The sequence below is a fragment of the Thalassophryne amazonica genome, chromosome 2, assembly GCF_902500255.1.
Source record: "Thalassophryne amazonica chromosome 2, fThaAma1.1, whole genome shotgun sequence".
In the NCBI taxonomy this organism is placed as follows: domain Eukaryota; kingdom Metazoa; phylum Chordata; class Actinopteri; order Batrachoidiformes; family Batrachoididae; genus Thalassophryne; species Thalassophryne amazonica.
In genome coordinates this window covers 136,106,829-136,133,326 of record NC_047104.1, presented here as the reverse complement: position 1 = coordinate 136,133,326, position 26,498 = coordinate 136,106,829, and the positions used below count along the sequence as shown (strand labels likewise).

Sequence of the window (26,498 nt, the reverse complement as noted above, 5' to 3'; positions counted from 1 at the left end):
ATGTCTTGCGGGACTTCCTGCACCGGTTCGTCTTCGTATATCTAGACGATATACTCATCTTTTCCCCGGATCCTGAGACTCATGTCCGGCATGTCCGTCAGGTCCTGCAGCGGTTGTTGGAGAACCGTCTGTTTGTGAAGGGCGAGAAGTGTGAGTTCCACCGCACTTCTTTGTCCTTCCTGGGGTTTATCATCTCCTCTAACTCCGTCGCCCCGGATCCGGCCAAGGTTGCGGCGGTGAGAGATTGGCCCCAACCCACTAGCCGTAGGAAGCTGCAACAGTTCCTCGGCTTCGCTAATTTCTACAGGAGGTTCATTAAGGGCTACAGTCAGGTAGTTAGCCCCCTGACAGCCCTGACCTCTCCAAAAGTTCCCTTCACCTGGTCGGACCGGTGCGAGGCCGCGTTCAAGGAGTTGAAACGGCGCTTCTCGTCTGCACCAGTTCTGGTGCAGCCCGATCCTAGCCGCCAGTTAGTGGTTGAAGTGGATACCTCGGACTCAGGGATAGGAGCGGTGCTCTCCCAGAGCGGGAAGACCGATAAGGTCCTTCACCCGTGTGCCTATTTTTCTCGCAGGTTGACCCCCGCTGAACGGAATTATGACGTCGGCAATCGGGAACTCCTTGCTGTGAAAGAGGCCCTCGAAGAGTGGAGACATCTGTTGGAGGGAACAGCCGTGCCATTCACGGTTTTCACTGACCATCGGAACCTGGAGTACATCAGGACCGCTAAGCGTCTGAACCCCAGGCAAGCCCGCTGGTCATTGTTCTTTGGCCGTTTTGACTTCCGGATTACCTACCGCCCCGGGACCAAGAACCAGCGATCGGATGCATTGTCCCGGGTGCACGAAGAGGAGGTCAGAACGGAACCGTCGGATCCCCCGGATCCCATCATCCCGGAGTCCGCTATCGTGGCCGCCCTCACCTGGGACGTGGAGAAGACCGTCCAGGAGGCCCTGACCCGTGTCCCGGACCCCGGAAACGGACCAAAGAACAAACTATACGTCCCACCAGAGGCCAGGGCCGCAGTCCTAGACTTCTGTCACGGTTCTAAGCTCTCCTGTCACCCAGGGGTGCGAAGGACCGTGGCAGTCGTCCGGCAACGCTTCTGGTGGGCATCCCTGGAGACCGACGTCCGGGACTACGTCCAGGCTTGTACCACCTGCGCCAGGGGCAAGGCCAATCACCAGAAGACCTCAGGGCAGCTACAGCCACTGCCCGTGCCTCATCGCCCCTGGTCCCACATCGGCCTGGACTTCGTCACGGGTCTCCCGCCGTCCCAGGGAAACACCGTCGTCTTCACGATAGTGGACCGTTTCTCCAAGGCGGCCCACTTCGTGGCCCTCCCGAAGCTCCCTACGGCCCAGGAGACAGCGGACCTCCTGGTCCACCACGTCGTCCGTCTGCATGGCATACCATCAGACATCGTCTCCGATCGCGGTCCCCAGTTCACCTCACATGTCTGGAGGAGCTTCTGCCGGGAACTGGGGGCCTCGGTCAGCCTTTCGTCCGGGTACCACCCCCAGACCAACGGGCAAGCAGAGCGGGCCAACCAAGAATTGGAGCAGACACTACGCTGTGTGACAGCCGCGCACCCGACGGCCTGGAGTACCCACCTGGCCTGGATCGAGTACGCCCACAACAGCCAAGTGTCATCAGCCACCGGCCTCTCCCCGTTTGAGGTGTGCTTGGGGTATCAGCCCCCCTTGTTTCCGGTGGTCGAGGGAGAGGTCGGTGTGCCCTCGGTCCAGGCCCACCTACGGAAGTGCCGTCGGGTGTGGCGTGCTGCCCGCTCTGCTTTGTTGAAGGCCCGGACGAGGGCGAAGAAACATGCAGACCGGCGACGGGCCCCGGCTCCCACATATCGTCCTGGGCAGGAAGTGTGGTTGTCCACCAAGGACATTCCCCTTCAAGTGGACTCCCCCAAGCTCCAAGAACGATACATCGGTCCCTTCAAGGTCCTCAAAGTCATCAATCCCGCCGCAGTGAGGCTTCAGCTTCCGGCCTCACTGCGGATTCACCCAGTGTTTCACGTCTCCCGGATAAAACCCCATCACACCTCACCCCTCTGCACCCCGGGTCCGGCACCACCTCCTGCCCGGATCATCGACGGGGAACCGGCTTGGACCGTGCGCCGGCTCCTCGATGTCCGTCGAATGGGCCGGGGTTTTCAGTACCTGGTGGACTGGGAGGGGTACGGCCCCGAGGAGCGCTCCTGGGTGAAGAAGGGCTTCATCCTGGACCCGGCCCTCCTGGCCGACTTCTACCGACGCCATCCGGACAAGCCCGGTCGTGCGCCAGGAGGCGCCCGTTGAGGGGGGGGTCCTGTTGTGTGGGCCGCTGAAGAGGAGGTACTGCTGGCCCACCACCACCAGAGGGCGCCCTGCCTGGAGTGCGGGCTCCAGGCACCAGAGGGCGCTGCCGCCGACGAAGGCTGCCAGGGTGACAGCTGTCACCCATTACTGGACACAGCTGACTGCACTCAGGACGGAGGTATATCAGCAGGACAGCGTCTCCACCTCAGTGCCGAGATATCGCCTTGAGCCTAAGGTAATCTTCTCTGCAGCTTCTTTAAGTATAATCCTATAATACTTGTTAAACCTTTCAGGACAGCTGACTACCGAAAGCCGAGTGATCGGATAAGTACTCACCTTCCTGCTTATTGTGACAAGAGGTGGAGGCGGCTTGCCCCTCTCATCTACTGGGTGCGGTCGCATCCCAACCTGTGTGTTTGTGTTCTTTCCCGCCAGCAGTACCGGATCCGACGAGCGAAGGCAGTGGCCACCTGGGAATTCGGGACTTGGCGGTTCCAGTACTTCTGGGTTTCGGTGGCAGAGGAAATCTGGGTGGTTCCGGTTCGACTAGGACGGACGTCTCCTACCTTCGGGCCTGCCCACAAGACACCAGCAGATTTCGGCTTACACCTCCAAATTGTGAATTATTGTATCAGTTGTGCTAATTTCACAACAGTAAAACTTGTTCTTACCTTTTTCCATTGTCCGTTCATTGCGCCCCCTGTTGTGGGTCCGTGTACCTACACTTTCACAACATTTTAAGCCTGATCTTAAAAGTAGAGAGGGTATCTGTCTCCCTGATCTGAATTGGGAGCTGGTTCCACAGGAGAGGAGCCTGAAAGCTGAAGGCTCTGCCTCCCATTCTACTCTTACAAACCCTAGGAACTACAAGTAAGCCTGCAGTCTGAGAGCGAAGCGCTCTATTGGGGTGATATGGTACTATGAGGTCCCTAAGATAAGATGGGACCTGATTATTCAAAACCTTATAAGTAAGAAGAAGAATTTTAAATTCTATTCTAGAATTAACAGGAAGCCAGTGAAGAGAGGCCAATATGGGTGAGATATGCTCTCTCCTTCTAGTCCCTGTTAGCACTCTAGCTGCAGCATTTTGAATTAACTGAAGGCTTTTCAGGGAACTTTTAGGACAACCTGATAATAATGAATTACAATAGTCCAGCCTAGAGGAAATAAATGCATGAATTAGTTTTTCAGCATCACTCTGAGACAAGACCTTTCTAATTTTAGAGATATTGCGCAAATGCAAAAAAGCAGTCCTACATATTTGTTTAATATGCGCTTTGAATGACATATCCTGATCAAAAATGACTCCAAGATTTCTCACAGTATTACTAGAGGTCAGAGTAATGCCATCCAGAGTAAGGATCTGGTTAGACACCATGTTTCTAAGATTTGTGGGGCCAAGTACAATAACTTCAGTTTTATCTGAGTTTAAAAGCAGGAAATTAGAGGTCATCCATGTCTTTATGTCTGTAAGACAATCCTGCAGTTTAGCTAATTGGTGTGTGTCCTCTGGCTTCATGGATAGATAAAGCTGGGTATCATCTGCGTAACAATGAAAATTTAAGCAATGCCGTCTAATAATACTGCCTAAGGGAAACATGTATGAAGTGAATAAAATTGGTCCTAGCACAGAACCTTGTGGAACTCCATAATTAACCTTAGTCTGTGAAGAAGATTCCCCATTTACATGAACAAATTGTAATCTATTAGATAAATATGATTCAAACCACCGCAGCACAGTGCCTTTAATACCTATGGCATGCTCTAATCTCTGTAATAAAATTTTATGGTCAACAGTATCAAAAGCAGCACTGAGGTCTAACAGAACAAGCACGGAGATGAGTCCACTGTCTGAGGCCATAAGAAGATCATTTGAAACCTTCACTAATGCTGTTTCTGTAAAACCTGACTGAAACTCTTCAAATAGACCAGGGGTGGGCATCGAGGGCCGAGACACTGCAGGTTTTCCATGTAACCAATCACCTCAGCAGGTGGGTTGCTGATGAGCTTCTGCTCTGAACATAAACACCTGGTTGTCAATGAAATCACCTGCTGAGACAGCTGATCATTAATGAAATCACCTGCTGAGGCGATTGGTTGCACGGAAAACCTGCAGTGTCTCGGCCCTTTATGGCACATGATTGCCCACCCCTGAAATAGACCATTCCTCTGCAGATGATCAGTTAGCTGTTTTACAACTACCCTTTCAAGAATTTTTGAGAGAAAAGGAAGGTTGGAGATTGGCCTATAATTATCTAAGATAGCTGGGTCAAGTGATGGCTTTTTAAGTAATGGTTTAATTACTGCCACCTTAAAAGCCTGTGGTACATAGCCAACTAATAAAGATAGATTGATCATATTTAAGATCGAAGCATTAATTAATGGTAGGGCTTCCTTGAGCAGCCTGGTAGGAATGGGGTCTAATAGACATGTTGATGGTTTGGAGGAAGTAACTAATGAAAATAACTCACAGAACAATCGGAGAGAAAGAGTCTAACCAAATACCGGTATCACTGAAAGCAGCCAAAGATAACGATACATCTTTGGGATGGTTATGAGTAATTTTTTCTCTAATAGTTAAAATTTTATTAGCAAAGAAAGTCATGAAGTCATTACTAGTTAAAGTTAAAGGAATACTCGGCTCAATAGCTCTGACTCTTTGTCAGCCTGGCTACAGTGCTGAAAAGAAACCAGGGGTTGTTCTTATTTTCTTCAATTAGTGATGAGTAGTAAGATGTCCTAGCTTTACGGAGGGCTTTTTTATAGAGCAACAGACTCTTTTTCCAGGCTAAGTGAAGATCTTCTAAATTAGTGAGACGCTATTTCCTCTCCAACTTACAGGTTATCTGCTTTAAGCTGCGAGTTTGTGAGTTATACCACGGAGTCAGGCACTTCTGATTTAAAGCTCTCTTTTTCAGAGGAGCTACAGCATCCAAAGTTGTCTTCAATGAGGATGTAAAACTATTGACGAGATACTCTATCTCACTTACAGAGTTTAGGTAGCTACTCTGCACTGTGTTGGTATATGGCATTAGAGAACATAAAGAAGGAATCATATCCTTAAACCTAGTTACAGCGCTTTCTGAAAGACTTCTAGTGTAATGAAACTTATTCCCCACTGCTGGGTAGTCCATCAGAGTAAATGTAAATGTTATTAAGAAATGATCAGACAGAAGGGAGTTTTCAGGGAATACTGTTAAGTCTTCAGTTTCCATACCATAAGTCAGAACAAGATCTAAGATATGATTAAAGTGGTGGGTGGACTCATTTACATTTTGAGCAAAGCCAATTGAGTCTAATAATAGATTAAATGCAGTGTTGAGGCTGTCATTCTCAGCATCTGTGTGGATGTTAAAATCGCACACTATAATTATCTTATCTGAGCTAAGTACTAATTCAGACAAAAGGTCTGAAAATTCACAGAGAAACTCACAGTAACGACCAGGTGGACGATAGATAATAACAAATAAAACTGGTTTTTGGGACTTCCAATTTGGATGGACAAGACTAAGAGTCAAGCTTTCTGTCTGGGTTTTTGATTAATTAATAAGCTGGAATGGAAGATTGCTGCTAATCCTCCGCCTCGGCCCGTGCTACGATCATTCTGGCAGTTAGTGTGACTCGGGGGTGTTGACTCATTTAAACTAACATATTCATCCTGCTTTAACCAGGTTTCTGTAAGGCAGAATAAATCAATATGTTGATCAATTATTATATAATTTACTAACAGGGACTTAGAAGAGAGAGACCTAATGTTTAATAGACCACATTTAACTGTTTTAGTCTGTGGTGCAGTTGAAGGTGCTATATTATTTTTTCTTTTTGAATTTTTATGCTTAAATAGATTTTTACTGGTTGTTGGTGGTCTGGGAGCAGGCACCGTCTCTACGGGGATGGGGTAATGAGGGGATGGCAGGGGGAGAGAAGCTGCAGAGAGGTGTGTAAGACTACAACTCTGCTTCCCGTAAGACTACAACTCTGCTTCCTGGTCCCAACCATGGATAGTCACCGTTTGGAGGATTTAAGAAAATTGGCCAGATTTCTAGAAATGAGAGCTGCTCCATCCAAAGTGGGATGGATGCCGTCTCTCCTAACAAGACCAGGTTTTCCCCAGAAGCTTTGCCACCTTTTTGGACACCACTCAGACAGCCAGCAATTCAGGGAGAACATGCGGCTAAACATGTCACTCCCGGTCCGATTGGGGAGGGGCCCAGAGAAAACTACAGAGTCCGACATTGTTTTTGCAAAGTTACACACCGATTCAATATTAATTTTAGTGACCTCCGATTGGCGTAACCGGGTGTCATTACTGCCGACGTGAATTACAATCTTACCAAATTTACGCTTAGCCTTAGCCAGCAGTTTCAAATTTCCTTCAATGTCGCCTGCTCTGGCCCCCGGAAGACAATTGACTATGGTTGCTGGTGTCACTAACTTCACATTTCTCAAAACAGTCGCCAATAACCAGAGTTTGATCCTCGGCGGGTGTGTCGTCGAGTGGGGAAAAACGGTTAGAAATGTGAACGTGTTGGTGGTGTACACGGGGCTTCTGTTTAGGGCTACGCTTCTTCCTCACAGTCACCCAGTCGGCCTGCTTTCCCGGCTGCTCGGGATCTGCTGGAAGGGAACTAACGGCGGCTAAGCTACCTTGGTCGGCACCGACTACAGGGGCCTGGCTAGCTGTAGAATTTTCCACGGTGCGGAGCCGAGTCTCCAATTCGCCCAGCCTGGCCTCCAAAGCTACGAATAAGCTACACTTATTACAAGTACCATTACTGCTAAAGGAGGCCGAGGAATAATTAAACATTTCACACCCAGAGCAGAAAAGTGCAGGAGAGACAGGAGAAGCCGCCATGCTAAATCGGCTAAGAGCTAGTAGCTGCGCTAAGCTTGCAGATTCCTAAAAACACACAAAGTGAATAATGTGTAAATAATTTAGAGGTGATTCAGCAGAGGGAGTGCTTTAGTTAAGGCACGTGAAGATTACACTGTGAAACAAATCGTTATCTAGTTAACTAGATCAATCTAACTGCACAGATTAAACAGCTAACAGATACAGCAAAACACCGCTGTGCTCCGGAACAGGAAGTGATACAATACCACAGTGAGAGCCAACCACCAGTAGAGGCAAGCAAAGATGACAAAACATGACTTACGCCAAGGTGTACTAACGGAGTTTACCTGTACTTGTTTCTTCGCAGTATCCCTGGCTCAGCAGTGTGTGCCTTCTCCATGGTTGACATCGAGAAAGTATTCTTGGGCAGATTCAAAGAGCAGAAGTCTCCTGACTCTGTGTGGACTCCTTTTCCAGAAGAGAAGCTGCCCAAACCTCGGTATGACGATTAAACCTTTGTCTCTTCTGCTTGCTGTCTGACTGCCTTGCTCAGTGTTTGTGTTGTCTGTGTTTGGGTGCCGCTTCATGGCTTCTCTCTTCTCACTTTTCCCAGGAAGTGAATGTCCAACGCTAAATCAGAAAAAGTTGGGACAATATGGAAAATGAAAAAGCAGTGATGCGTACATTTACTTTTTCTGTTTCACTGCAGACAGTATGAACCCAACATGTTTTATGTTGTCAGTCATTTCATTTGTTAATATACATCCATTCCTGCATTGAAGGCCTGCAACACATTCCAAAAAACAGTGGAATTTATTCTAAATATAAGGATTAAATCATCACTTTTACTTGCAGTTTTCTTCAGACAAGTCGGGTGATGGATACCATCCCTGTCTCCACCAGCATGAAATTTCCTGTATATTTGTATTGTCAGTTGTGTCTGTAGCATGACCCAAGCAGAGGGTCACCCCCTTTGAGTCTGGTCTGCTTGAGGTTTCTTCCTCAAATCATCAGACAGAGTTTTTCTTTACCACTGTCGCCTGTGTGTGCTTGCTCTAGGGGTTGGTAAGGTTAGACCTTACTTATGTGAAGCACCTTGGGGCAACTTTGTTGTGATTTGGTGCTATATAAATTAAAATAAATTGAATTGAAATCAATTGATTGATACATGAATATTTCCAAGTCACTAAATATGTCTTAGACTTCATAAATATAAACAATGTGGTACGGGATGGAAAATCTTTGTCGAGTAGGCAGTTCTCAAAATTGAGTGATCACACTGAAAGAAGACGAGTGACGGAAGCCACAAGACACCCTGACAACTCTGAAGGAGTTACAGGCTTTTGTCGTTGTAGAAACTGTACAGTGCACCTTTTGACTGTTGAACCACCAGCTTACAGCTTCATAGATGGTATAGAGGATTTTTTTTAATAAAAGAAGATACAAAATTTCATCTGCAGTATGCCAGGAGTCACATGGAAAGCCAAGCCCAGTTTTCTTGTTTTACAGTCCTTCTCTACTCCACTCCAATATGAAGTCATGAATAGAAATGCAACAGGCAGATGTTGGATCCCGTGTTTTTGTTTGTTTATTTGTTTCTTTCTTTCTTTTCATTTGCATTTTCCATACGGTCCCAAACTTCTTTAAGATAACACTATGTAACACAATTTTTGTTCCTGGCTTCTAAGTGTTATATTTCAACTGCTTATGTCTAAAGTCTATGGAAAAATGACTACATTCAGCGCAACCTTTGATTTTATTTTTTTAACATTCTAGAAAGTTCTAAAAGTTTCTTGAAATTTCTAGATAATTCTGGAAACTTCTAGAAAATTCTGGACAGTTCTAGCAGTTAAAGAATATTCTAGAAGACTACTCAGTAGTAGTGAAGGCGAATCGAGAATATTCTTGAAAACAGACAAATTTCAAAATATCATTGTCCTGATCACAGAAGCAAAGTTTCTGTGGAATAACAGTTATTTTCTATTTATTTAAGGCATAACAGGTTAGGAAAACACACTGTACCCAGGAACAAAACAAAAATAAAAATTTGTTACATAGTGTTATTGGAGGCAGCTGAACTTTAGAAAGATTCTGATCTTTGCCTGGATGACTGAGAACTTATATAGAAATATTGCCCAAGCTTTTTATGATTTGGGGTTGTATATAAGGAACACATTTATAGAGTGAAAAAAGGACAAAAAAAAAAAACAACTAACGGGCGACTCATTTGTGATTTTTTTTATTTGTGATGAAATCAGACATTTTATTGAACTGGGCCTGATGAACATAATATTGGCCTTGCTTGTGCATTGGCCCACCCCCTCTTCAGGCAGAATTTCATATGAATTTACACCTGTATATACTGGTGAACACAGTATATACAGATTTCAACTGGTGTCGCCGACCGAACAGTCCCCCTAAAAATCGGTCCCCATGATGACGCGGTTCATGGATTAACACCTCGTTAACATCAGATGCAAAAGGAAGACAGATTTTTAGGGGCGGACCGTTCAGTTTATTTTAAACCTTTCCTCCTTGAGGTTTTGAAACTGCAGTGTTTTTTTTTGTTTGTTTGTTTTGTTTTTTTTAATTACTGGTACATTTATGATACTGAAAATGGCCCATGAAAGTGTTGTATTTCCATCCCCATTTAGTTAAACAAGGCTGTGCATTGAACAACTGTTCCTTTGCACAACTGTTGAACACCTGTACTTCTTAAAATTTTCTTAACCCTTCTTAGTCTAGGTCAGGGGTGGGCAATTAATTTTTACAAGGGGCCACATAGGGAACCTGAATTATGTCCGAGGGCCACACCATCGATAACTCGGCTGTCTCCATTACAAATTTTACAAATAATTACCTATTTAATAGCTTTTATGGGTAATTTTTATTCTTGTAATAATATGTAAATATTTAAATATACCTAAATAAGCCTCTCTAATGATTTGCAACACACAAGCTTGACATTTTTAATATATGTAATAATAATGACAGACCTCATGAGGGCCGGACAGAGACATGCAAAGGGCCGCATGTGGCCCCCGGGCCGCAGTTTGCCCAGGTCTGGTCTAGGTTGAACTCAATGAAATCAACCTTTTTTTTTGTGAGAAACCTACCATGTTCTTAGCTATGGCAGAGTGCACGCAGTCACCATCTGCTGATGATTAAATAATTAATTTGGCATAATTAGACATGCTGCATATTTAACCTGATTACAGTGAGCACATGCATTTGTGGCTCTACCTGTCATCCAAAACCCAAAAGCTGATGAATCACCTCATTATTCTTGTAAGCTGTTGATGAGGACCACCGTGTATGTTTAGTTATGCAAGTACACCAACTGGCTTTGAGACAATTAGTTCATTTATTAATTATTGAGAGGACAGACCTATCGTCACCTGGTGAGCACGTAACCTCTTCCTTGTGTTGCTGTATTTTTTGTTTGCTTGTTTTTTATTTTACTAATTTACCTATTGATTGTAGGCATGAGTGAGGCCCAAAGTGCTGATAGTCATCAGCACTTTGGGCCTCAGAATGGGTCTACTGGTTCCACTCTTTAGGTAGCACATACTCTTCTGCAGGAAGAAATCAGACTAAAAAAGGCACTCAGACTGTACAATACCCATGTTTTCTATGTTTGACACAGATTTATGCACATTAATTATATGTGATTTATTGATAACATAATATATGGTTCTGTGTGACATTTGATCAATTCTGTCCAAAGCTCAACCACTTTATCCTTGATTAATGCGCACACACACACATGCGCACATGCATTTTCACTCTGCTTAATCCATTCTGGCTCCAAACTATTTGATTTACCCAGTTATGACTGTGAATTGGACCTTTCCAGGTCACCCACCTCAAAGGTCATGTGACCCAAAGAAAGAAGATATATGACATCATTTTACTGTTGAATCGTAACCACAGGTGTATCTTTAACCATTTTCTTCAAACAGCCCAAATGTCCCCTATACTTTATATAAATATTGAGCTAAAACTTTGACTTTGGCCTTTAAACTTGACTTTTAACCATTTATTTTATTTTTTTTCCAAACTCAAATAACTGACTTTGGCTGACCTTGAGCACGTTTGCTGCAAATTGGCTCAAAACTATTTAACACATTGTTCACACACACGCACAGCACTGAAAATGAAACTAACCCCCCCCCCCCCCCCCCCAAAAAAAAGAAAAATTGGTCAGTGCAAATTCCACTGTGGTAGAGAGTGTAGGTCATCAACATAGTGGGTCATTTTTTTTTTTTTAAATACATTATTACAACAAAAAAGCACATGCTGTTAGAATAATACCCTCTAAATTTAACTGCCAAAATGATTAAGCCAACACTAAGCCCAATGAATCCCCTGGCACAGATTAGCAGCAGGGAAGGTTTGGCTCAGGAGTGTGCTTTGTTACTGTATATTTTAAAATTTCTAAAATTATGCACTTTCATCTCAATAAAACTAAACCTCTGCAACATGTTCTAAATTAAATAAAAGTTTAAAAGTCCAAACAAGTTAAAAAGCCTCAACCTTTTCCTACTAAGTATTCTTAAACAAACCCGTTCACCATAATATTGTTGAACTGTAGTTGTTGTTGTTGTACTGCAGCTTTTATTTTATGTGCCCTAGTAAGCACCTGCTCCTCTCCCTCATGCTTCTGTTGCACTTTCCTAACATTTCAATTTACGTTACAACTCCCCAGTCTGTGGTTATATGGGTGCTCTTTGACCTTGTCCTGTCTGTGCTTGTGCACCTCCATCCTAGGCCTGGATCCTGTGGGGGTCACAGCCCAGCTGCTTCCTTTAAGAGCTCCATTGAGTTCCCTGATGACACCCTGCAGTTCATCAAGTCACACCCTCTCATGGACGCAGCTGTGCCTTCTATTGGTGATGAGCCTTGGTTTACCAAGACACGTGTCAGGTAACTTTAGAATATGAAGTTAAAAATGAAGATTTCTCTTTTTTTTTTTACAATTATAGTGGCCATATGATGTCTGGTTTACAATACTGGCAACAAAACCTTACTTAAAGGAATCTTATCAACTTTGCTGAACAGATGAATTGTATTTGACAAACAGGGATTACATGAATGTTGATGAAAAAGAGCAAATTTTCATATGCAATTCAGCATTTGTATGGGAAGTCGTTATCTGGCATACTGCAACTTGAAAGAACAACTTCTGTCTGTCTTCACTCCATCACTGGAAGCAGTGTTAAGATTTTGAAGTGCGATTTGGCTGCAAATGTCCATCCATTTTCTAAACGATATGATACAAAAAGTTAAGCTCGATATTTCATGCATGCGTATGTCCACACACGTGTGCAGTGTTAAAAAAAAAACACGCATTTGGGTATTTGTTGAGATGAAGTTTATATGTGGGACAGTCGAGCCAAAGCGCAATCAGTTTATCAATCTCGGACATGCATGGATTGACTCCAGCACAGCAATCATTAATCAAGTGCAGAAATTCCTCTGCCTCACTCCCACTGACTCCACAGAGCTGTGCTGATCACATCCACCAAACTTTTACGATGACAAAGGTCAATTTCAATTTGTACAGGGGTCAAAAGTTAAAATTGCTCCAATTTTGGTAAAAAGTGATGCAAATTATTAGTTAGGTGAATACGGTTTTAAAAAGGAATAGTTTGCATCATGTATCATGCTTAGTTATCATGTTATAGGGTAGCATATGTCACATGTCATAGAATCCAATGGATGCTGATATTGTTTAACCTTTACTTTGCAAACCAAGCACGCAACACAGTCAAAACCATTCCATTTATTAATCCTATTAGCTCAACCAGTAATTTGCACCACTTTTTACCAAAATTGGAGCAACTTTAACTTTTGACCCCTGTACAAACTAAAACTGACCTTTCTCAGTGTTCTTGCTGTTTTTACCCCATAACTCCGGAACATTCATTCACAGATAGTCCAAACTATACCTTTTTGGAATCTTTATGATCAGACAAGTAATATGGAATACCTTTCAATATGATTGGAGCATTTTTAAATTTTGACCCCTGTGTAATACTTCAATTGACCCCTTCTTAGCCGCCTGTTGAAAGTTCACGTGGGTACCCGGCATTTTTAAAAGAGTAATGTCTAAGGAGTATGTGTGCCAAATTTAGTGCTTGCATCACCATTTGAAGCATTTTTTTCCAGTTATCCGCTGCACTAACATGACACAGCCACACAGAGAAATGATCTACAGGCATTTTGGCATCACATGGCAACATTAAATAATTAACACCTTTTACTAGACTTCCTATGAATGGGAAAGGTATCAAAGACATAACAAATATCTTAAAACACTTTAAAAAAAAACATTTCAGTGACTGAAAAACTGACTGCTGTTGTCCAAGAATGCACTTTACTGCTCTTCACTTTCACTGAAGCTAAGTGGACATCTATAATCTGGATTATTATACTAAAAGAACATCTAATGATAACATTCTTACCTGTTTATATTATAAGACACTCAAATTCGACGGGAGGTGCAGCTGATGATTATATCAGCTATTTGCCAGCCAAGTTAACTGCGCACTTTTAAAAAAAAATGACCACTTCTGTGATTAGATTTTGGTCACAGAAGATAAGAAGAACAAGAAAAGTGTGGCAAAAACAGCTGAAACGCAACCAAACACACAGCTACGTTCGCTGTCTGATGGGTAGTAGCTCATGTGCAGAGAGGGAATAAAAAGGTCTCCTCCCAGTCGGGCTGTTGTCCCACGCTCTGAATTGAGGTAAGAACAGCGACTGATTACAGCATTATATTTGTTCTTGGTTTCAGACATTGCTTCCACCATGATGTAACATAACACCTGACAATTCACGCTGTCTCAACGACTGTCAGGCTGTTATCACCGTATATGCATTAATAGCTCGAGTAGGCTCGATAACTCACTCGACGCAATAGCCAAACACTCAACGCTGTTTCAGTTGTTCGAAGGTTATTGTGACCTCCTCCACTTTAATAGGGAGCATCACATTGGCACGGTCAAGTGGTGCAAACTGAAGCCTCTGTCCTTCCACTTGGATGATAATAAATCAATAAATAAATAAATAAATGTCTACTATGAGAACCAGAAGGCAACAGACAGAGAGTATTTCTTCTTTTGACCCCACTTATTCACTGTGGTAGGCAGAATTTGCTTTTTAATCAATTAATTAATTTGTAATTATGTCCATCTCAATAGGGTCGTGTCGACTGGTAGGACACCAGAAGACTATTCTCTAAACGAGATCCATCTCTGGAGATATTTTGCAGTTGTACTTTATTGTTGTTTTGTCCAGTGGAACCGAGGCCTCTTGTTCTCCAGAGTATTCAGTATTTCAGAATCAGAATCAGCATCAAAATTGATTGCCAAGTAAGTTCTCACATCCAAGGAATCTGATGTGGTGTCATTGGTGCATAAACAACAATAAAAATAAAAGGAAAAAATACTTCTGTAAGAAGTAATTGGTGCATAAACAACAATAAAAATAAAAGGAAAAAATACTTCTGTAAGAAGTAATTGGTGCATAAACAACAATAAAAAGAAAAGGAAAAAATAATTCTGTAAGAAGTAATTGGTGCATAAACAACAATAAAAAGAAAAGGAAAAATAATTCTGTAAGAAGTAATTGGTGCATAAACAACAATAAAACGAAAAGGAAAAATACTTCTGTAAGAAGTAACTGGTGCATAAACAACAATAAAAAGAAAAGGAAAAAAGAATTCTGTAAGAAGTAATTGATGCATAAACAACAATAAAAAGAAAAGGAAAAATACTTCTGTAAGAAGTAATTGGTGCATAAACAACAATAAAAATAAAAGGAAAAAATACTTCTGTAAGAAGTAATTAGTGCATAAACAACAAGAAAAAGAAAAGGAAAAAATAATTCTGTAAGAAGTAATTGGTGCATAAACAACAATAAAAATAAAAGGAAAAATACTTCTGTAAGAAGTAATTGGTGCATAAACAACAATAAAAATAAAAGGAAAAAATACTTCTGTAAGAAGTAATTGGTGCATAAACAACAATAAAAAGAAAAGGAAAAAATAATTCTGTAAGAAGTAATTGGTGCATAAACAACAATAAAAATAAAAGGAAAAAATTCTTCTGTAACAAGTAATTGGTGCATAAACAACAATAAAAAGAAAAGGAAAAAATAATTCTGTAAGAAGTAATTGGTGCATAAACAACAATAAAAAGAAAAGGAAAATAATTCTGTAAGAAGTAATTGGTGCATAAACAACAATAAAACGAAAAGGAAAAATACTTCTGTAAGAAGTAACTGGTGCATAAACAACAATAAAAAGAAAAGGAAAAAAGAATTCTGTAAGAAGTAATTGATGCATAAACAACAATAAAAAGAAAAGGAAAAATACTTCTGTAAGAAGTAATTGGTGCATAAACAACAATAAAAATAAAAGGAAAAAATACTTCTGTAAGAAGTAATTAGTGCATAAACAACAAGAAAAAGAAAAGGAAAAAATAATTCTGTAAGAAGTAATTGGTGCATAAACAACAATAAAAATAAAAGGAAAAATACTTCTGTAAGAAGTAATTGGTGCATAAACAACAATAAAAATAAAAGGAAAAAATACTTCTGTAAGAAGTAATTGGTGCATAAACAACAATAAAAAGAAAAGGAAAAAATAATTCTGTAAGAAGTAATTGGTGCATAAACAACAATAAAAAGAAAAGGAAAAAATTCTTCTGTAACAAGTAATTGGTGCATAAACAACAATAAAAAGAAAAGGAAAAAATACTTCCGTAAGAAGTAATTGGTGCATAAACAACAATAAAACGAAAAGGAAAAAATACTTCTGCAAGAAGTAAAGGAGTCAAATAGACAAATAGCTAAAACTATGTTCACTGTCAAATAAATAAAATAATAAAAATAAAAGTGGAATGGGGCTGTGCAAAGCATGCATGTGTACAATATCTTTCAGTGCAGGGATGATCAATCTGTACTTTTTGGGAGTGGGGGGAGCAGGGTAAATAGGGGCCTCTGGCATTAGTTATAAGTCTAGCTGCGGAAGGAAAGAAGCTGTACCTAATGCCCCTGCAGTTTGCCAACAGACCTCTTGGCTCTGTAGGTGAACTGCAGGGGATCCAGGTGAGGGTCAGAGATGGCCTTGAGGTGTGTGAGGATAGGGTCACAGGCCTGTAGTCATTAAGTCCTGAAGTTCTTTGTTTTTGGGGGATGGGGATGATGGTGGAGGCCTTGAAGCATGCTGGCACCTGGCGTGTCTCCAGTGAGGTGTTGAAGATGTCTGCCTTTGACACCAGTTATTCACTGTAGAAGGCAGAATTGTTGAGAAAGTATTTGCTTTAGACTGAAGTAATCTCATAAGGATAGTGTCAACTGGGAGACCACCAGAAGACATTTCTCCAAATGAGATACAACACTACGGATAATTTCAGGTCATGTTCTTTCATGTTGTCAAGATCCAGTGCTATAACGTCAGCTTCAAGAATACATATGCACTCATATGACCTTTCATTTTTCATTTGTGCAAACTAAGGTCTGTCCATGTGTGTGTTTGTGCAGGTACCGGCTGACCGCACTGGCAGTAGACAATGAAGCAGGTCCCCACAAGAACTACACAGTGGTGTTTATTGGGTCTGAGGCTGGTGTCCTGAAGGTTTTGGCCAAGACCACGTCTCAGTCCCTCACTGACAGCCTGCTCCTGGAGGAAATGGATGTCTTCAACAAGGCCAAGTAGGCACACATACACTTTTTGACTTCTCTCTGTCTGCCTCTGTTTCTCATTTTGTCTTTCCTCTTGTGGCTTAGGAGGCGGCAGCTTGTAAGGTGCAGCTTCCCTCCACACATGAATGCACCGTCTGATTTTGTTTGTGTTTATTTCTGGATGCGAGTCCACCGACGGCGATCATATAAAGAAATGATCACCGATTTAAAGCTGAGCTTGAAACACTAGGCAGACTAATGTGATAAACCACTGATCGGGTTTCTCGCCTCGCGTTCCAGGTGCCTGTCTAGTCGTGAAGATGACAAGCGTGTGCTCTCATTGCACGTGGACAAAGACACACACAGTCTGTATGTCGCCTTCTCCAGCTGCGTCATCAGAATCCCCCTGAGTCGCTGTGAAAGGCATTCATCCTGCCACAAGTAAGTGACACACAAAGGCTCACACAGTGGGTTCAGTGTGCTACACCAGGTCATAGGTTTATGACTTTCTTGTTTTCTTTTTCAGAGAGTCCTGAAGGCAGTTATAAATGTGTTTTTTTATTTTCTGTAGTTAATATTTAGTGAGACACAGATGATTGTTTCCGTCTCGCAATGATTAACCCTGTAGTTCTCTGACGTGTGGCTGCAGGTCCTGCATAGCATCAAGGGATCCTTACTGTGGCTGGAAACCTCATGGATCCTGTGAGAGAATTAAACCTGGTGTTTTGTGAGTACTACTACTAACTGCAATTTGGAGTGCAAATATGAAAGAGGAGCAAATGAGAAAACTAACATAATGGCCTGAATATAAAACTGCCTTTTTTTCCTTTGAAGTACATCACATGGGGGGGATTGCTGCCCACTTGCAGTGATCTCTGTGCATCACTGTACAAGACTTTGACATATCATATTTGTACTTTTAACCAATCAATCAATCAATTTCAATCAATTTTATTTATATAGCGCCAAATCACAACAAACAGTTGCCCCAAGGCGCTTTATATTGTAAGGCAAGGCCATACAATAATTACGTAAAAACCCCAATGGTCAAAACGACCCCCTGTGAGCAAGCACTTGGCGACAGTGGGAAGGAAATACTCCCTTTTAACAGGAAGAAACCTCCAGCAGAACCAGGCTCAGGGAGGGGCAGTCTTCTGCTGGGACTGGTTGGGGCTGAGGGAGAGAACCAGGAAAAAGACATGCTGTGGAGGGGAGCAGAGATCAATCACTAATGATTAAATGCAGAGTGGTGCATACAGAGCAAAAAGAGAAAGAAACACTCAGTGCATTATGGGAACCCCCCAGCAGTCTAAGTCTATAGCAGCATAACTAAGGGATGGTTCAGGGTCACCTGATCCAGCCCTAACTATAAGCTTTAGCAAAAAGGAAAGTTTTAAGCCTAATCTTAAAAGTAGAGAGGGTGTCTGTCTCCCTGATCCGAATTTTACTTGTCATACACATCAACAAGAGTAGGTGGCACCAACAAAATGAATATGACCCTCAGGATTACATGTGTTCTATTTTTGCTGGTCAAACTGCATCAGAAGAGTTTTTTCTTAATTAAGAGAGCAGCAGAATCACACCACATCATGCGCTTTTTACTTCCAATAACTTCTCCCCCTCAGACCACTCTCCATAACAGGAACTGGTAGTTCATGTACGTGATGGAACAACTCCTCACTGTATTATTTTTAAAGTAATCTCCATTTAGAGTCAACTTGTCTTGAAGGTGTGAGCGTGTTGGTGCATCTTATAATCAGGGTTGTCTTATGTTCAGGCCATTATGGTACTTTAATTAATAGTAGTAGTATTTGGGGATGGGATATCAGCTTTCATGCTTCATTTTTCTCTGGTTCTGTCTCTTTCAGGAATGGATATGAACAAGACGTTGAATTTGGAAACACTGCCCACTTGGAAGACCGACGTGGTAAGAATCACTTGTTCACTTCATGCCATAAATCTTCAGACAAATAAATACACAAATACAGGCCAAACGCAAACCCATCTCCACACACAAGCGTATACACTGACACCAGTAACCACTGCAGTAACTTACCCTACATAAGTCTGTGTGCGGTATTAACACAAACATTGGCATACAGTACATGGCCCCTGTAACTAATGCTGTCCATGCGGCACATGTACAATAAAGGAACATGTTCACCTAGTTCAGGTGGTAGAGGTCTTTTGATATTTGACGGCCTATCAGTGTGTTTTTCTTGATTTTGCTTTGGAACAACTGCCACTTCATTTGTACCAGCTGAACATGACCCAAGCTGAACCTCAGTATTGATCAGAACCAGAGGGCCTCCAGTGACTCCATCCTACAGGCCTGGAGAAAAAGACACTGTTTGCGAGTGCATTATAGTTTTATTGGTACATGAACTTGATTGCACTCTTAGTGTCTCTTAGGATTTTTTATTTTTTTTCCTGTTTGTAACTTCTCAATTCCCTCACTGATTTCTTGTCCTTTTAATTCCTTTAGCATTTTTGGGCAGTACATCAGCGCCTGATTACAAATCATTTGGTGATCCTACCTCTGGTTAGTTTGATCTTTTACTCAAATGGTTTCTTCCCTTGAGTTCAGCATTTCCAATCCTGTCTTTCCACCACTGCTAATCCTCATTCACCTTTCTGAAGAAAATGTCTCCTGAATGCTCGTATCACCTGCTTCGTGTTCATCATCGCCGAAAACACTCACCCGGTGGCTCTGACTCAGCACAGATTCTATTTGCCACTTCCCACTCCCATCTTTCTTCTTTATTGCATGCTCACCCAATATCACCATCATCCAACATCATTACTGTTGTGTCCCAACTCCTCTGTGACCTCACTTGTTCCTCTTAGAACCTGACAAAGCAAACCGTAATGTAGGTGCATTGTCCTGGCAACTCATTAGACAAATTCTGTTAAAGTTTAAATATGACAATGTTTGTGTCTTTGTTTTTTGTGTACTGACTTCCAAAGCAGCCATTGCCTCATGCCTACTCAGTCAGAAGATAACATGTTGTTCCCACATCTGCACCATTTGTTAATTTGTTTGTCACCACAGACATGGAGTTTTCATCAGCGCCAGTCACTGTCCTGCCCAATGGGCCCAATCAACCCCCACTACTAATACCCACTCAGAACCCCAGCCCCGAGCTTGGTCCTGAGCTCTACGGTTCAGGCTTTGTGCTGCAGGATGACCCAGCCACATCCCATTCTTTAGACTCTATCCCCGGTGGCCAAGAGGGTAAGGCCCCACAGGGAGGCAGCCCGCATGCTGCATTGAGCCTGATCTGATGGCTGCCAACAACCTGTACTGATATTTCATGTTTAGCATTGTTTCTGTCTTTTTAACGAGTAATTTAGTTTTCTTGTTCTTCAATTAAAAATTTACCCCAAGTGTTCGCTCGTTGATCTGATATTGTTGTTTGAAATCTTTTGTTTGAACTTTCTGTCCCTGCCAGTTAACATGTCTGAATTCTAATCTAATAACAGCGTATCCTGGCTGGTAAATCATTGGCTGGGCTTGCTACAACGCTCCTCTGTAGTGGCTTCACTGTCGATGACTAACTCTTTCAGTGTCTGTGGTTACTAACAAACCTCCAGCAGAGCTGCGGTTTCCAGCACCGGCGAGGCAAATGGTGCTCTTCTGTTCTTGGAACAACTGGTTGGTCTCATGCGGTTTAGTTGATAGTTGCTGAACGCACTTCTAACTAACATAGTCCAACTTCATATAGATGGTGAAATGGATGGGGGTACCTCACAGCTTCTTCTGGTTAGCCCTCTATTTCCTCTTCATCTGCGTATAGATTGGTAGAAATCTGTTTATTTGTGCTCCTGTCTTGGCCTAGTGTGAAAGCAGATACTCCTGCATGATTGTGTTCACACACAAACACGGATGTTTCTGCTTTCCTTCCAATGGGGGATGTACAGAGTAGTTAAGGTGCCAGTATACTTCAATAGACACAAGACAAAATAACGCAAGACCAGGCAGAAAAGTTCACAGCTGACTGACTGCTGAGTGTCTTTATTTACCAGTGAAAACAAATCAATAAAATGGAAGCAAATTCTCTGATGCCAATGTTGGCAGAAGTCGTGAACAGCTCAAAGAAAAGTCTAAATCTATGAGCCAGCCTCCTCAGTGATAATGTGAGCAATCATAGAAGATTTGGCTTTCTCTGACAAGCACGGAAAAACAACAAATCTCCTTGGCTACAGCTGTGAAAGTGTATATTTTTGTCCTGAAAGTTCTTACTTGAAGTATACTGGAATCTTGACATTATTTCTCACATGGTGCTTAATCAATGCCCTGATATTTTGTAGGTGTGTGGGAGATCCAAGCAGGTGATGCCAACCAGATGGTCCACATGAACATCCTCATCACCTGTGTGTTTGGTGCTTTTCTCCTCGGTGCTCTGCTTGCCGGCCTGATTGTCTTCTGCTATAGAGACTCCTTCCTCCGCAAGCCAAGACATGTCCACAAGGATGCCGAGTCCGCACCATCATGTTCAGACTCCAATGGAAGCTTTGTCAAGCTTAATGGCCTCTTTGACAGCCCTGTAAAGGTACAAACATCAGCTCACGATACATCACGCTTCATTATGAGATGTAGTTCTGTGATAAGACATGATGATAAACCCAGTAATGATGCACTATTTTGCTTTTGTTGTTTAGGAGTACCAAACCAATATGGACTCTCCCAAGATGTACACTAATCTGCTGAGCAATGTAAAGGACCTGAATGCACCCAGTGTTGACACCAAAACTATGATCTTACGTGATGGCTGTCAGCCCCCTGAGTTGGCTGCCCTGCCAACCCCTGAGTCCACCCCTGTACTTCAGCAGAAAGGTCTGCAGCCTATGAAGAACCAGTGGGACAGAGTTCATGTGAAGGTTGGTGGATCATGTACGGAGTCTAATGCATCAGCCAAGAGTCCACAGTTCCTCCCGTCCTCGTCTGCTCCTCCCCACTCTAACTCCCACCAGTCACAACGTGCCCTGGGACACTCCCACATCCCGAGTGCTTTTGTCCTACCTAATGCCACACATGAAAATCCTACCAATGATAATGGAGATGATACATCTGCACATTCTTCTGAGAAGAGGCTGAAGAATCCAGATCCTAAAGGAAGCAAGAAAGACCAGAAGAGATCTGTGGATGCTAGGAACACCTTAAATGACCTTTTAAAACACCTCAATGACTCTGTGGCCAACCCCAAGGCCATTCTTCAAGAAGGACCAGGACCCCGCCCAAGACAGCATCTCACATTAGAGCCCATGGAGGAACTGACTGAAATACCCCCCAAGGTACCCAGCCGTGAGGCTTCTCTCTATTCTCCTTCCTCCTCCTTGCCCAGGCACAGTCCCACCAAGAGAGTGGATGTTCCCATGCCCACCACTCCTACAACACCAACAGGCAGCCTGAGCATGGGGGGAACGCTTGAGAGGCAAAGAGGGGGGTACCAACTCCAGCGGAGTGCCTCTCATAGGCATTCCCTGTCCACCTCACCAAATGGAGTAACCATGGGAGTGTCTGTCTCCCGCCAGCATAGTATGAACAGAGGGGGTTACATGCCCCCAACCCCACCTTTCAGACTTGACTCCCATGGTGGAGTGATGGGAACAGGAATGCATGCTTCCCATCCACCGTCGGTATCCCGACAGAGCAGCTACAGTGGGCATGGCTCACTCCCTCGTAGTGGCCTGAAACGGACACCATCACTAAAGCCTGATGTACCCCCTAAACCCAATGGGTTTTCACCACAGACTTCACAGATGCGTGTGGTTAATAAGTACAGTTACTAAAAGAGCATAGACACTTCTAAGTGAGCTCTTCTGATTGACTGTAACCTGCTTGAGCTCTTAGGCCCAGAAGGGCTTCAGATATGGTTGGCCTAGTGTGCGTTTGCCTGTCAAGGAGTATTGCCCCTTTTAATGATACGCATATCCACACACACACACACGCTATAAAGGGAAAACTCTTACATGTGGCCAAAGATACTCCTTGGGGCTTTTGTTTTGCTCCTTTAATGTCTGTCTCCCTCTCCTTTGATAGTAGCCACAGGATAAGAACAGTGGACAGTAGTAAATCTGCTGTTCCACATTGGACAGTATCTGAGCTGAGGTGTTGCCTGTACCCATGCTAGGCATGAGGTTTATGTTGTTGACAAAGGGCCATTACATTACCTGTGTGTAGTACCAGGCCAGAAACAGTGTAATACTTGAAGAATTGGTCTCATTAGTCAATGCCCTTGAGCACTGTTTTCCCACAAATGTGAACTGGACAGCAATGAGTGGTAGACCATGCCATTCTTAGCAAGACAGCAAGGGACAGAGAAGAGGAAATAAAACCTGTTGTGTGTGTGTGTGTGTGTGTGTGTGTGTGTGTGTGTGTGTGTGTGTGTGTGTGTGTGTGTGTGTGTGTGTGTGTGTGTGTGTGTGCGTGTGTGCGTGCATGTGTGTGTGTGTTACGTACATATAACCTGATTCAGGCAGCAGTTTAACAGAACAAGAGTGTATAGGATTGTGTTTGTGCGTGTGTATGTTGTTTGTCTGGAAAGCTGGTTGGTGTAAAGGCAGCACATATATTAAGCCTTTCACATTTGGTAGTCGAGCAGTGCCCTATGCCAGAGGATGCACCTTAAGATCTAAGTCACTGTCTTGTCATTTCAGCATTAAGGTGAGCTGTTGTTTATATTGTTTTGAGCTCATCTAAAACAAGCCTAAACCATATTTCTTGTCACCCTGTTGTGTTTCCGGTAACTAGATTGGTCTGTGGGGGAAATGCTAGGACAAGGGACACACTGGGAAATTGTACTGAATAATTTGCTGCTATTGGATTTATACATTGCTGTTTGCGTTGTTAATTAGTCTATGAGCCAGTCATTAATTTTGACCTAATTGGTACCACGTAAGGTGACAAAAAACACTTAGAATCCAGCCTCGGTGTACCTTGGCCTACAAAAAAATAAAGTGTGGTAGCAGTAGCCAGGTAGGGGTAAATGAAGAATTACACAGAGGTCAAAATGCAAAAATGCTTCATTCATGTTGATAACTATACCACATTATTTATCTGATCATAATGATTCCAAAAAGGTATAGTTTTGACTATCTATAACGGAATGTTCTGGAGTTATGGGGTCAAAACAGCAAAAATGGTGACAAAGGTCAGTCTCAGTTTGTACAGGGGTCAAAAAGTTGCTCCAATTTGAGCAAAAAAAAAAAATGATGCAAGTCATTGATTAAAATAAAAGGATTAGTAAATTAAATATTTTTGACTGTGTTGAATGTTTTGTCTCTGAAGTAAAGATCAAAGAAGGTCAGCATCCACTGGATTCTGACTTGTGACATATGTTACCCTGCAACATGATAACTAAGCATGACACATGTTGCAAACTATTCCTCTTTAGAACTCCATTAAAACAAACAATAATTTGCACCATTTTTTACTGAAATTGGAGAAACTTTAACTTTTGACCCCTGTACAAACTGAAACAGACCTTGTCACCATTTGTGCTGTTTTTACCCCATAACTCCAGAACATTCAGTCATAGATAGTCCAAATTATACCTTTTTTGAATTATTATGATCAGACAAATAATGTAGTATAGTTTTTAACATGATTGGAGCATTTTTACATTTTAACCTCTGTGTAATTCTTAATCGACCTCTAGCTGGCTACAGCTACCACCCTGGGATGGTTATCATACATTTTTGTGTAGGCCATGATACACTAAGGCTGGATTCTAAGTGTGTTTCATCTCCTTAAGTGGTACCGAAAACCTACTTGGCCTATGGACTAAATGTCTTCATTCATCGGTTTTGCCATGCCAGACTTATACAAAAGTATGTACATCTGCTTGTGTGTGTAAGAGTAGAGTGTGTGTTACGTGGCATACCGAGGTACAAGAAGTACAGATTCAGCAACCAAACACATTGTTAGAACTGATTAAACAGATACAGGCAGAAACTGATTCTCTCCAGGACTGAATCCATCTTTACTGCCCCTTTACAGGAATTATTCTGGAGGCTCAAGTCATGTTTTTTCTTAATGTAGCAATTGTATAAAGGAAAAAAAAAACACTACATTTCTGACCTTATTCTAAATAAATTTTAAACAAAATGTTTTGCCTTTATTATGTTTTGCTGCTCTAATTTAAGAAAACTGCTTTATAACACAAAGGCAACATGAGTGGTTTCATTTTTTGAGGATGCTTTCCTTTTGTGTACTTTCTCATAGAACTCCCTGGAGTGCACTAGTTTTAACAAATTATGCAGATTTCCTCCTACATTAATACCATAATGAGTTTATTTATTAAACTGACCCTATAAGGGCTCTGTCATCTGGCATGTTGGTTGTCCTGGTTACAATCAACATGTATTTGCTAATGCATCCAAATGAGTCATGCTGGCAATGACACATCCTGTATATCAATCAATCAATCAATCAATTTTATTTATATAGTGCCAAATCACAACAAATAGTTGCCCCAAGGCGCTTTATATTGTAAGGCAAAGCCATACAATAATTACATAAAAACCCCAACGGTCAAAACGACCCCCTGTGAGCAAGCACTTGGCGACAGTGGGAAGGAAAAACTCCCTTTTAACAGGAAGAAACCTCCAGCAGAACCAGGCTCAGGGAGGGGCAGTCTTCTGCTGGGACTGGTTGGGGCTGAGGGATAGAACCAGAAAAAAGACATGCTGTGGAGGGGAGCAGAGATCAATCACTAATGATTAATGCAGAGTGGTGCATACAGAGCAAAAACAGAAAGAAACACTCAGTGCATCATGGGAACCCCCCAGCAGTCTAAGTATATATCAGCATAACTAAGGGATGGATCAGGGTCACCTGATCCAGCCCTAACTATAAGCTTTAGCAAAAAGGAAAGTTTTAAGCCTGATCTTAAAAGTAGAGAGGGTGTCTGTCTTCTTGATCTGAATTGGGAGCTGGTTCCACAGGAGAGGAGCCTGAAAGCTGAAGGCTCTGCCTCCCATTCTACTCTTACAAACCCTAGGAACTACAAGTAAGCCTGCAGTCTGAGAGCGAAGTGCTCTATTGGGGTGATATGGTACTATGAGGTCCCTAAGATAAGATGGGACCTGATTATTCAAAACCTTATAAGAATTTTAAATTCTATTCTAGAAATAACAGGAAGCCAATGAAGAGAGGCCAATATGGGTGAGATATGCTCTCTCCTTCTAGTCCCCGTTAGTACTCTAGCTGCAGCATTTTTAATTAACTGAAGGCTTTTCAGGGAACTTTTAGGACAACCTGATAATAATGAATTACAGTAGTCCAGCCTAGAGGAAATAAATGCATGAATTAGTTTTTCAGCATCACTCTGAGACAAGACTTTTCTAATTTTAGAGATATTGCGTAAATGCAAAAAAGCAGTCCTACATATTTGTTTAATATGCGCTTTGAATTTTTAACCACTCTGCATTTAATCATTAGTGATTGATCTCTGCTCCCCTCCACAGCATGTCTTTTTCCTGGTTCTCTCCCTCAGCCCCAACCAGTCCCAGCAGAAGACTGCCCCTCCCTGAGCCTGGTTCTGCTGGAGGTTCTTCCTGTTAAAAAGGAGTTTTTCCTTCCCACTGTCGCCAAGTGCTTGCTCACAGGGGGTCATTTTGTCCGTTGGGGTATTTACGTAATTATTGTATGGCCTTGC

The 26,498-nt window shown here is 42.5% G+C and overlaps 1 protein-coding gene across 6 annotated transcripts in view; it reads left to right on the top strand.

Annotated features, from left to right (window-relative positions):
• sema6dl (sema domain, transmembrane domain (TM), and cytoplasmic domain, (semaphorin) 6D, like) overlaps positions 1–23,169 on the top strand; it is an 80,434-nt gene extending 57,265 nt beyond the window's left edge. For 3 of the 6 annotated variants that reach the window (XM_034194261.1, XM_034194253.1, XM_034194269.1), the window contains exons 11-20: positions 7,514–7,645; positions 11,917–12,072; positions 16,696–16,866; positions 17,137–17,277; positions 17,486–17,563; positions 18,705–18,763; positions 19,322–19,378; positions 19,889–20,071; positions 21,148–21,389; positions 21,499–23,169. In XM_034194261.1, coding sequence (XP_034050152.1) covers positions 7,514–7,645; positions 11,917–12,072; positions 16,696–16,866; positions 17,137–17,277; positions 17,486–17,563; positions 18,705–18,763; positions 19,322–19,378; positions 19,889–20,071; positions 21,148–21,389; positions 21,499–22,629 — 2,350 coding nt within the window. In that variant the 3' untranslated portion in view covers positions 22,630–23,169. The remainder of the gene's footprint in view (positions 1–7,513; positions 7,646–11,916; positions 12,073–16,695; positions 16,867–17,136; positions 17,278–17,485; positions 17,564–18,704; positions 18,764–19,321; positions 19,379–19,888; positions 20,072–21,147; positions 21,390–21,498) is intronic. The other 3 variants (XM_034194276.1, XM_034194285.1, XM_034194292.1) reach the window with 3 other exon arrangements.
• Positions 23,170–26,498: the final 3,329 nt, after the last annotated feature.